The sequence below is a fragment of the Rhipicephalus sanguineus genome, chromosome 5 (assembly GCF_013339695.2).
Source record: "Rhipicephalus sanguineus isolate Rsan-2018 chromosome 5, BIME_Rsan_1.4, whole genome shotgun sequence".
Lineage (NCBI taxonomy): Eukaryota > Metazoa > Arthropoda > Arachnida > Ixodida > Ixodidae > Rhipicephalus > Rhipicephalus sanguineus.
In genome coordinates this window covers 198,262,654-198,275,434 of record NC_051180.1, presented here as the reverse complement: position 1 = coordinate 198,275,434, position 12,781 = coordinate 198,262,654, and the positions used below count along the sequence as shown (strand labels likewise).

At 50.6% G+C, this 12,781-nt stretch overlaps 1 protein-coding gene across 1 annotated transcript in view; it reads left to right on the top strand.

Annotated features, from left to right (window-relative positions):
* LOC119395174 (nucleolar and coiled-body phosphoprotein 1) overlaps positions 1-12,781 on the top strand; it is a 675,420-nt gene that overhangs the window by 120,986 nt on the left and 541,653 nt on the right. Inside the window, exon 6 of the mRNA XM_049416108.1 lies at positions 1,288-1,484. Within this exon, the coding sequence (XP_049272065.1) occupies positions 1,288-1,484 (197 nt within the window). The remainder of the gene's footprint in view (positions 1-1,287; positions 1,485-12,781) is intronic.

Sequence of the window (12,781 nt, the reverse complement as noted above, 5' to 3'; positions counted from 1 at the left end):
GGATTGGCTATATGCGGTGCCCAGGTATGTATTAGCAACTTCAGCTACCGCAGCGGTTAAATTGTTATGTTTGTCATGGGGACCGAAATGTGCCACTACTCGTCAACGTGGATGCGTCCACATCAAGTTGTGCTTTGTTTGCCAAATACTAAAAGACATTGTACAGACTCTCATATATCAATGCACTATGAACTTTCAACAACTGATATGAAGACACATTTCACATTTGTGTGATACCAATTCCAGTGACAGAGGGATAGCCTAATTGCCGTCTGTTTGTGATCGTTAGCACCGTGCTTGTCGTGCTCATTTGCTGCCGCGAATGCGGGGAGCAAGTACGTTGTCCTGAGCCGGAATTATGGGTATATAGGCGTATTCTGCAGCAGGATCACGCTGTTCTGTATACATGCCCTTGCGAAGGCGGGTGGACTGTCAACTAGCAGAGAGAGAGAGAGAGACGACAGCGGACACCTCGGAGAAATTGCCCAATAGTTTTATCAAATGAGGAAAAAAGGGCGTAAGGACAATAACCTGATTCACGTAGTACCCCATGACACCTTCTCTTCTTGAATCTATTTTTCCATTCTCTCAGGCAACCAATAAACAGCAGAAGAACGTCTTTCTGGGTGAGTTCTTACTTGCTAACAGACATTTTCGTTGCACTTAAGCAGGCTCACAACCGAAAGAAACACATGACGAGAAACACATGTTGCCCATCCCGTCGTCTTGTGTTCTTCTCTTGTGCTTAAGCGCTACAAAAATGTGTGTTATCAATAAAACTCCACATACGTCGCACGACGGAATGCTTAGATCCTAGCGTAAGCAAACTTTTTCCAAGTGGTGGAGCGTTATATCTACTGACGATTCCTTAACAGCAGTTTTTATGCCGCTCGACGGTGTTGTTCCGCGGTAGACACAGACACTCAAGTTTGAAACAGAAATTTTGCACGGAAATAACTTTATTGGAGGAAACGTGCACTAGTTGGAAATGCGATCTCAATATTGCTCTTTCTGTGGCCGCACAGATTCTAGTAGGTGCAATAGCATTGACGGAAGCAACACTACACACACATGCGCCCAGAAGCTTCGGCATGCGTGCTATAGCTGTAAAAACATCACATTTGTTTCGTAACTCGTGCTGTAAGTTCATCTATAATCGTGTCTGTGCTTCCACGAAGGTGCTTTACCTGTGAAATTTTGCTAAGAAAGATATTGCGGCCAATATTTTTTTAACGTCGCTTGGGCGTCTATAGTGTTTAACATTATGTGGTTGCACTGGCATTACAGCCCCGGTTGCTCCCAACAAGGAGGACATTGTGCGTGCTCTGAACAGCTCGCATGTTGAAGTCATGCCATCGGCCTGGCGATCGGGTGGATGCCCCTTGATGCGTCTCAGCGTCGAGTACCGCTTGCTGCGCGACGAACAGCCGCAATGGATCGCTCACTGGAATCACACCAGCCCAGCAGCAGGTGTGCTGCCGCAGGTATATTATCTGCATATAGTCGCGTGGTCAAGCGCTGACTCTATGCTTATCAAGTTCACGAGCATCCGAGTTTTAGCAGCAGTGTTACTTCCCGCCGCAAACTTTCATAGCATATAGCTCCTTTAATTATTGATATTGTTCGTTGTCCCTGTGGCTTGCTAGGTGCTGCTATCTGAGAAAATATTTCCTTAAAAGTGCACCAACAAGATTCACCTCATTCGCCTACTCGCGAACCAACAGGGTTTGTGAGCATGAATAGTTGTAAAAGCGCCAGCCGATAAGGTCGTCTCAGGAAGACCGCTGTTTTTAATCTTGTCGATTGTGGATATTCGAAATAACGAGTTCGTAACATTGACTTTACCTAAGCTAGTTAACGAGGACTTCCATTACGGTAATAGTCGAGGTGTTGCTGCCAAGTGTCTAATCATCTCCTAACAATGTTTTCTTTCGTTGCATCGACATTTGTATTAGGCGAGAGCTGGTTATACTTGTTAGTTTGTCTTCGAAGCATTTCTCGAATAACTACGATTTTTAACGCCTTCCATGAGCGTACCCACTGACTCAACCTGATGTGCATCCTTACTCCCCAGGAAACGCTCGTTGACCCTTCACTTCTACTTGGTCCTTCCAAAACCCTCATCATCATTAGGATTAGTGTGGGATTAAAAGGGGAAGATGAAGGCAGCTATGCCGTCGTTCTTTGTTCTTTATATTTGGTGCCGTGAAACCCGGGACTACGACTCCGGCTCGAACTGAGGCCTAGACGGTGACTGATGGATTATTGAGGCAGCGTCCGTCGCCTGGAAGTTCGCGAGGCGGGAGCCCCTTACGATTACTTCGGCTCTCGTCTACCCTTGCCCTTCAAGGCGAAGGCCCGAGGTTCGCAAGGCTAGGATGTCCATGAAGAAAGGAGAGTCACATCCTGTCAGCCCAGCCCTCGGAGCAGCTGACGGTATGTCTGCCTGTTCTGTCCCCTCTTGAAGAGAGCGGCCATGGGTTGTGTGTGTTTGCCTTTGAAGTGCCGCCGAAGGAGCGTCTTTTCCCGCCGAAGGAGCCTCCTTTCCCCAAATATGTCCCGACTGGAGGGCCCGTTCTTATCTTCGAACCCCTTCCTTTGTTACCCACTTTAACGGGCGACACGTGCGACCATCAGAGTGCAGCTCGGCGTCGTCTTTGTCGGCTCATGGAGAGTGAGTAAACGCCGCCGACGAAAGAAGAAACGCAAGCGGCAGTCTCGCCCCACCAGCCCAACCAACAGCACCGCTTTTTTACGGGGCCCGAGTGCTTGTGAATGTCTTAAATGAAATGTATCTCTATTCCTGCTAATTAAAGTTAGTTTTGTTTAAATGTTCACCAGTGTTCGACCGTTGACTGGCTGGATAGCGGACGCTTTGACCCGTCAAATGCGAGCTGCGAGACCAGCATAGTAAAAAAGCGAGACAACTGCCATCGGCCGCCAACTCAACGTCCGCCGGCAATGGGATACGTCGCCACGGCAAGACCCCCGGTTTGGCGCAGACATTCGCCCACTGCAAGGATTACATCGCCCAGGAGTAGAGCCGCTGACAGCACAAGGGCAGCAACAAGGTGGGCTCGTTTCATCATTCAACGCGCAGCTTAGCACCATTCACTTCACATACGTCCGCTTCGAGACAAAACGTGAAACACGCAAGAATGAATCAGGACAAGCTGACGCATGAGTGTCGAAGTGTCACATCAGAGGATGAAGCTTCCACATCAAACGTTCGACCGCAAAGAACAGCAGCACTTTCGATGAAGGCTCAAGAAATTTATGAAACATGCCGCGAAGAGCACTGCCGCAAACTAGACGCTATTTGGAAGAAAGTGGAGACCGCTCTTCACAGACTGTCATGCGCGAAGGAAGGACAGTTTACCAGTGCCGGAAAGCAGCTTCGTGCAAGCTATGAGCGCTACGAGCATGTCACCGCAAGATACGCTTCCTTTCTCGACAAGGCGAACACGTCTGAAGCCAGGCAGGAATTACAGCTCCAAACGGCAATCGATGCAGACCGTGAGGCGATCGTCAGCGAGAAGGTACGTGAGGCTACGCAACAAGAACGCGACAATGCACAGGAAACAGCTTCGCAGTTCTCTATATCGGCCCACTCAAGAGCTTCCTCGCGATCACGACGATCGGGCTCCTCCACGATTAGCCTAGCCGCTGTGCAGGCACGCGCGCAAGCCGAGGCTGTCAAAGCAAGAGCTGAGTTTGGTCGTAAAGAGGCCGCGATGCGCCTAGAGAAAGCAAGAATTGAGGCCGAACTTGAAGTCTTACAGCATGAGAAAGAAGCAGCTGCAGCAGACGCGCAGGCAAGTGCACTCGAGGCAGCCGTAGAACAGGATGGCGGGGAGTGTGTGCGCCGCACCCACCTATAGACCGAGCAGAACGGGTTTCGAGCTACATCACTGAGCAACCAACCATACGTGATGCAGAGCTTGCGTCTCTTGGGGCGACTGTTGTGCACGTCTGCTTGATAAAAGTTTTTACCTCTGTGTATATATGTACGTGTGTGTCGTGAGCAATAAAACCAGATTGGTAGTCAGCGCTTGTGTCGTCCATCTTTGCTTTCCGTTCCTCGCTTTTATACCTTTCCTTCAGCACTACCGTGCTTGCGCTGCAAACCCTTTCAATATGCTTATTAACCAACTAGCCCAAATAGCCGTTCTTCTTCTGCACGCAAGAAGCCAGAGCTTGGAGCATGCCGAAGCAACAAACCGCCACACGGACTTGCATCATTATCAGCAGCCGCCTGCGTACACGCCGCCGCCCAACAGCCCCAGCTCGGAGCTTGTCGGTGTCCTTAAGTTCCTGTGCCGAAAGGACCTTGTTTCTACTGGACTGACGAAGTTTGATGATCGCCCTGAGAACTTTCGTGCTTGGAAGTCATCTTTCAAGGGCGTCATTAGGGATGTAGATCTTTCTGCGCAAGAACAGCTCGACCTCCTTATCAAATGGCTTGGTCCTGAATCATCACGTCAGGTTCGAAGGTTGAAATCTGTGCATGTCGATGACTTTTCGAAGGGCTTAAACGTCGTGTGGAAACGTCTTGACGACACCTTCGGACGTCCCGAGGCAATTGAAGATGCGTTGCTGAAGAGATTGGAGGACTTCCCAAAAATACCGTACCGGGATAATACCAAATTGCAAGATCTCGGCGACCTCCTGCTGGAACTCGAAGCTGCAAAGACTGATCCGTACCTCGCCGGTCTTAGCTATTTGGATACTGCGAGAGGTGTAAACAAAATTGTTTCGAAGTTACCATCCGGGCTTCAAGAGAATTGGATGTCAGTGGGAACAAAATACAAACAACAACACAACACTGCATTCCCACCTTTCGTGGTTTTCTCCAAATTTGTTCAAGATCAGGCAAGCATGAGGAATTATCCTAGTTTCATCTTGCAACCGCAAATATGTCGTCTTCGTGCACACAACAAAAAGAAGAAAGTACGACCAAGACCCCGCGGCAAAAATCATCCGTGTCAGCAAGAAAAACAAACGTGGATCACGCCTTCGAACAGTTCCAAGAAACCACTCCAAAGGAGCTGCTCGAGTCGAAGAGCTTGGAAAAATGGTGCCCGCATCACAAGAAACCTCACCCCCTTGAACGGTGTCGCGCTTTCCGGTAAAGAGCATTGGAACAGCGGATAACATTCCTCAGAGCGCAGGGTATCTGCCTACGATGTTGTTTATCCACAAACCACACGCAGTGGCAATGCAAGGTGGTCGTGAAGTGTCATGTATGCAGCAGTGGTGACCATGCAACAGCGCTCCACCCATCATCTCCGTGCTCAGAGTCACCGAAGCCTGCTGAACGCGATAACAGCTCTGCACATCATTCGGAAGGAAGAGTCACATCTACGCGTACCGAGGTAGCAAACGCGAACGACAGCTACAGATCATTTGCTAAAATCTGCCTCGTGGATGTGATTCATCAGTCTCAGCCTGAAACGACACTCCGAGCATACGCTATACTCGATGAGCAGAGCAACCGTTCATTGGTCAGGCCAGAACTTCTCGACGAGCTCAGTGTGGAGGGGACACCCACGAAGTACACACTACGTACTTGTTCCGGCAGTACTGAAGTTGTTGGAAGGATCGCTCACGGCTTCTTCGTACGGAGCGTATCGGGTGATGTCAAGCTTCCCCTCCCGCCTCTTCTCGAGTGCGATGAGATTCCAGACAACAGGGAAGAAATTCCAACACCAGATGCGGCACGGAACTACCCTCACCTGTCAGCCATTGCAACTCACATTCCGCCTCTAGAGGAGGCGAGAATACTGCTTCTCCTTGGCCGAGACGTACTCAGAGTTCACAAAGTTCGCAAGACCATAAACGGGCCGCTCGACGCTCCTTATGCACAGAGGCTCGATCTCGGATGGGTCATTGTCGGAGACGTTTGCGTGGGTCGTACACGCAAAACAGGCACTATAAATGTGTTTAAGACACACGTTCTCGACAACGGACGACCATCTCTCTTCAGCCCATGCACAAAACATTTCATCGTGAAGGAAGCGCCGGTTCTCTGCGCTACGGATAGACATCGGGCCCCAAATAGTTTCTCATCAGTAACACCATCAGATGACACCCTAGCACCTAATCTATTCGAAACAACGCGAGAAGACAACGAGCGTGTCTCTCTATAGAAGACAGGGCATTCCTCAAGATAATGGAAAAGGAATTAAACCGAGACAGGTCAAGCAACTGGGTCGCCCCTCTGCCTTTCCGCTCGCCGAGAGGTCGGCTTCCGAACAACAGAAACCAAGCTCTTTCTCGACTGTACTCGCTGCGACGCACGTTCCGAAAGAACCCGGAGACAAGAGAACGCTTCGTCAACTTCATGAAAGAGCTGTTCGTCAAGGGTCATGCAGAGGAAGCTCCACGACTTAACGCGGACGAAGAGTGCTGGTATCTACCCATATTCGGCGTTCACCATCCTCAAAAGCCCGACCAAATCCGTGCTGGTGTTTGACTCCAGCGCTCGGGCACGAGGGAGTATCCCTGAACGGTGTCCTTCTCACTGGACCCGACCTGACAAACAACCTTGTGGGAATACTGATACGCTTCCGGCAAGAACCAGTTGCGATAACAGCAGACATCGAGCAGATGTTTTACAATTTTGCTGTTCGCGAAGACCATCAGAACTATCTCAGATTCCTCTGGTTTAAGAACAACGATATCACCCGGGAAATCATGGAGTGCCGAATGAAGGTCCACGTTTTCGGCAATAGTCCTTCGCCCGCTGTCGCAACATATGGGCTTCGGCGGACTGCTCAAGAGGCTGCCCAGCAATTTGGTGAAGACGCCAAGAGGTTCGTTGAGCGAGACTTCTACGTTGATGATGCTCTCAAGTCCCTTCCGTGCGAGGAAGACGCCATCAGCCTGCTGCAAAGAACGCAGGAAATGCTTGCAACATCTAACATAAGGCTGCACAAAATTGCGTCGAACAGGCAGAACGTGTTGAATGCCTTTTCTCCACAAGACCGTGCGCAGGGACTGAGGAGCCTCGACTTCAACAAAGACGCATCGCCTATGCAGAGAAGTCTTGGTCTACTTTAGGACGTAGGCAACAACACCTTCGTGTTCAGAGCTCCTCTTCAAGATAGGCCTTACACGCGGCGAGGGGTGTTGTCGACCGTCAACAGTCTTTTCGACCCGCTGGGTTTCGTGGCACCTATAACGATTCAAGGGAAGAACCTGCTCCGTGACCTCGTGACGGAAGGTTATGACTGGGACACACCGCTTTCGGATGAAAGGAAACAGAGTTGGGACGAGTGGAAGAATTCTCTCCACAGCACTTCATCACCTTCATGTGCGGAGAACTTATGTACCAAACTCAACTGCTGAAGCCGCAACCAGAGAAATTCACGTGTTCTCAGATGCGTCCACAGGTGCCATCGCCGCGGTAGCGTACCTACGCGTAACCGACAGGCAAGGAAACACAAATGTCGGATTTGTCATGGGGAAGGCGAAGCTCCCGCCACAACCAGACCACACAGTCCCAAGGCTAGAGTTGTGTGCAGCGGTCCTTGCTGTAGAAATGGCCGATGTCATACTACGGGAGTTAGACTTCCAGCCGAGCGCTGTCACATTTTACACGGACAGCAAGGTAGTGCTGGGATACATACACAATGAAACTCGAAGATTTTATGTGTATGTGGCCAACAGAATTCAGCGCATACGTGGCAGCACACGACCTGAACAATGGAAGTACGTGCGTACGGAGGAAAATCCCGCGGACCATGCCACCAGAACAATCCCAGCAGCGCAGCTCGAGAGGACAAACTGGTTGTCAGGACCTGAATTTCTCTCCAAACCTCAAGGGGAAGCGCCATCATCAGGCTTCACGCTCGTAAACCCTAATCAAGACGAAGAGATACGCCCCGAAGTCCGCGCCTTCGCGACGGAAGCGAACCAACGACAGAAACTCGGAGCCGAACGATTCAACAGGTTTTCAAGCTGGAGCTCACTCACACGGGCGGTGGCAAGCATAATCCGAGTTGCCCGTCGCGCAAAGAGTTCCTCTCAGCAAGAAATGGATTCGATTGAGGTGCTCTCTAGAGCCAAACTCATCATCATTCACGCTCTGCAGCAGGACGTATTCTCGGAAGAGCTACGTTGCATCCAGAGAGGAGAGCCGGTTCATAAAACAAGCTCGCTTCGGAAGCTTGACCCATTCTTAGACAGCCATGGGTTAATCCGTGTCGGCGGACGTTTGAAGAAGGGTGACATTCCAGATGAAGAGAAAAACCCTTTGATAATACCGGGCCGACACCATGTCGCGAAGCTACTAGTGCGCTACCACCATGACTGCGTGCAGCACCAGGGTCGACACATCACCGAGGGAGCTGTGAGAGCTGCCGGATTTTGGATTGTTGGAGGCAAAAGGTGCATCTCATCTGTGTTGGAGGCTTGTATTTCGTGCAAGAAGCTGCGAGGGCGTTTTCACGATCAGAAGATGGCTGACCTTCCGGCTGACCGAATCAGCACAGAGCCACCTTTTACGAATGTGGGAATTGATGTTTTCGGCCCCTGGATGATTACTTCCCGCCGAACGAGAGGTGGTGTTGCCAACAGCAAGCGCTGGGCAGTAATGTTCACGTGCTTAAGCATTCGCGCAGTGCACATAGAGCTCATCGAATCAATGGACACGTCGAGCTTCATAAATGCTTTCCGAAGGTTCATGTCAGCGAGAGGGCCTGTCAAGCTCGTACGCTCTGACTGCGGGACGAATTTTGCCGGTGCATGCAGAGAACTTGGAATCAATGCTGAGAGCCTCAACAGCTCACAAATTGGCAAGTTTCTAGCCAACACTGGCTGTAAGTGGATATTCAATCCACCGCACGTGCCCCATATGGGCGGCGCATGGGAGAGGATGATCGGCATGGCACGCCGCATTCTTGATTCAATGCTTATGTAGTCACGCCATCAACGGCTTACTCATGACATTCTTGCCACCTTCATGGCAGAAGTTGCGGCCATCATGAATGCCAGGCCTCTAACTCCGGTTTCTTCTGACCCTGAAGATCCCACCATCCTTACTCCGGCGACACTACTGACACAGAAGAAAGGATGCGCATCCGCAACAACTGGAGAAATAGACACGGCCAATCTCTACAAACGACACTGGCGTCAAGTGCAGAACATGGCTGATCAATATTGGAAACCTTGGCGCACAACGTACCTTGCTACTTTGCAACAACGCCGAAAATGGCAAGTACCAAAATCTGACATCAAAGAAGGAGACGTCGTACTCCTGAGGGACAAAGAAGCAACCCGCAACGATTGGCCCATCGGTGTTGTCACCCAAAGCCTGCCCAGTGCAGATGGAATGGTACGCAAGGTGGAGGTGAAAATAACAAGGAACGGGGCAACCAAGACCTTCTGCCGACCGATATCAGAAGTGGTGCACTTGTTTTCACCTTAATTCAACAGTGGCGTCTAACAACCGCAGATACCAGACGGGGAGTGTTCTGTCCCCTCTTGAAGAGAGCGGCCATGGGCTGTGTGTGTTTGCCTTTGAAGTGCCGCCGAAGGAGCGTCTTTTCCCGCCGAAGGAGCCTCCTTTCCCCAAATATGTCCCGACTGGAGGGCCCGTTCTTATCTTCGAACCCCTTCCTTTGTTACCCACTTTAACGGGCGACACGTGCGACCATCAGAGTGCAGCTCGGCGTCGTCTTTGTCGGCTCATGGAGAGTGAGAAAACGCGGCCGACGAAAGAAGAAACGCAAGCGGCAGTCTCGTCCCACCAGCCCAACCAACAGCACCGCTTTTTTACGGGGACCGAGTGCTTGTGAATGTCTTAAATGAAATGTATCTCTATTCCTGCTAATTAAAGTTAGTTTTGTTTAAATGTTCACCAGTGTTCCGACCGTTGACTGGCTGGATAGCGGACGCTTTGACCCGTCAAATGCGAGCTGCGAGACCAGCATACTGCCCATTCACTAGATTTTCGCTTCGGCAACAACTACATGGCTCGCGAGGCCAGGACGATGAACTTTCGCTGCGATGGCAACCGTCCTGCAGGCCTAGCCCTCGAAGCTACCGACTGTTCACTAGTCGACCCAGTGCGCATGCGCGAAGATAGTCAATTCAAGAGTCTCAGGGTCGGAATGCTGAAGCCGTTTAATGAGAGTAATCGTGAATGTCCTGCCCTTGAATCAAATAGTGCCACGCCAGCATCACTGATGTTAACGCGTAATAACTGTGGACTCGTGAGTGCGGAGGAGAGAGAAAGAGTAGAAGACCAGAACATGAAGCAGCTTCAAGTTATGCGGAGATCTTTGCGAGCAGACATTGAAGAAGTCATGAAAGAAAGTGACACAGTACTTTCCTCTAAATCACCGAATAGAAACGAGCTCAAGGATTTGCACTTAAACCTTGAACTGATGCGACATGACTTGAAGAAAGTAGACCGCCAGATTCATGACACAACTTGAAAATGACGTCGAAAGCTGCGAAAACTTTGACTGTGACATCTTAAATGTGATATCAGACCTCCAACTTCGATTAAAAAAATTAGAAAAAACACCGTTGTGCGCAGTCGCACAACAAGCAGGAAATTATGTTGCGATTACAACAGAGTTCGATTTATTCGCACGGCGACAGAATGCCAGTCGATGGCAACGGAGGCAAGAATGTCATTATAATGAATTTCATTGCCAATTCGCAACATGGCCTAACCAATGTAACTCTCAGAGTAAGTGGTGAAGAAAATGAGGAAGTGACACAAGCCCCGGTTAAGCACAAGTCGTCTGAAGCTAGTTCCAACATTTGGGCCAAATATACCGTCTTAGAACTTGATGCTTTATCATCTGTCGGTTGTGAGAGCCTTGAAGGCATTTCCAGTAATGCTCGATCTGGAGCTCATGGCAGAGCCGACACGACTGCTATAAAAGCGTCAAACGTGGGTAACGAACACCAAAGGACCAAGGCAAGGAAAAATAGAAGTTCCCGAGAGGACAAGCATGCAAATACTCTTGGACAAGACACGTGTGAATCACTATCAGCCGCACAGATCACGACCTCGGCTATCAAGACAAAAAGCCTGAAGGAGAGTGTACACTTCCGTGGTATGCGATTGAAGAGACATTGCCATCATGCTCAAGGCGTACAGGACAAAAGAACCGAACGAAAGCACCTGACAGCTTGGAAAGGCAGATTGATGCCATCGAATGCAAAGAAATTCAGGAAAAGAATGCAACGCCGGTCTACTCCTGTGAGAGCCAAGACCTAGAACCAAAGAGCATAAAAGCACGTAAAAACCTTCAAAGACGACACTTCATACCAAGAACGATCGAGGCACTGACTGACCTAACCACATGCAAGCAGCGACTTCATGTCGGAAGAGCAACTGTAATTCGGAATCGCTCCAAACGCTTCAAACATCGATGGAAAAGAAAGGTTCTCGCTAACATCCCGACAGCTCCTACTTGACTGCACGACCACGGACTGCATTATGACGATTGCGAACTGTGTTTGATTGACTACACCGAACTAAAGGATCGTCAAAGTCCGTGCGGGACTAAACTGCGAACGTTAAGCTCGCGCCGAACGTTGAGTGCATCGCGCATCGACCTATCTGCAGCTAGCGAACGAAAAGATGGCGCTACATGTTACAAGTGACGTGAACTACCGCCCAGCCAGTGCGGCGGCTCGGCAGTGTTTTGTTGTATTGTGCCATCCTTTTCTTTTCGCTTGTGTGCCATCCTTTCCTTTTCACTTCTTTGTCGCGGGCGGGAAGATGTTGAAACTGAAAGACGATGACGGTCGCGCACCGTGCGCTTGCAGTCATCATTAGGGTTAGTGTGGGATTAAAAGGGGAAGAAGGCAGTCATGCCATTATTCTGTGTTCTTTATACCCGCCACCAGGCTGGGTGTATTTCTCCTTACTGCCGTCGCCGACGGCCACACCCGCCCCGCCAGCTCTTGCCTATCTACGTGCGTCCTACTCCCTCTAGACGTTCAGCCGTAACACCCATTAATTACTGCTCGCCGTCCTACCACGGCTGCCCTGTTACACCTGACGCAACTTGCCCTCTTCAGTGCTACTCCCGCTGCCCGTTACCGCAACGCCGCCAATCCCGCTTCCCGCAACCTCGCTGCTTTATTCGCCGACCTTCCATGGACGCTCGCAGGAGGGAAACTAGGCACTGCAGGTTATTGAGGTCCAGCTGCAATACCATTGTCGCCTGCAAATCATCTACTGACACTCCCCACACACCATAACCTCCTTGAAGCCAACGTCGATACTGTTCCGCACACACCTGTCCACTATGTGCGCCCGCCTACGCTGCCGCATGCTGAAGATTACGGCGCCCTCTATGATCTAGATAACACGTGTTGTGATGCCAGTACTGTTGAAGTAATTTGAATGTACACTACCCGAGTCAGAATTGCCGGTCACTACAACGTCAGTCTTTTAAATGCGGAGCATTTCTTAGACGCACCTGCGGCGTCGGCGGCGCCTTCCACACCCCCACTGCGCATGCTCGGCTCGTCTCGTGCCGGCAGCAAGCCTCTCCTCGCCCTCCCTCCCTCCCTCCCTCCTCTTCCTCCCTCCCTCCTCTCCCTCCCTCTCCGCCTCCCTCCCTCCCTCCTCGAAGGCGGGCGCTGTGTATATAAGCGGCGGAGCGCGCGTTCGGAATTCAGTCAAGGGCGTCTTGGCTTTCGCTTGACTTGACTCTTTGCTTGACTCGAGTAGATGCGATGGAAGCAACAGTACCTTCAATCAGCGTCCCACCACTCGTTGAAGGCAACGTTACCCCACCCTCACCGT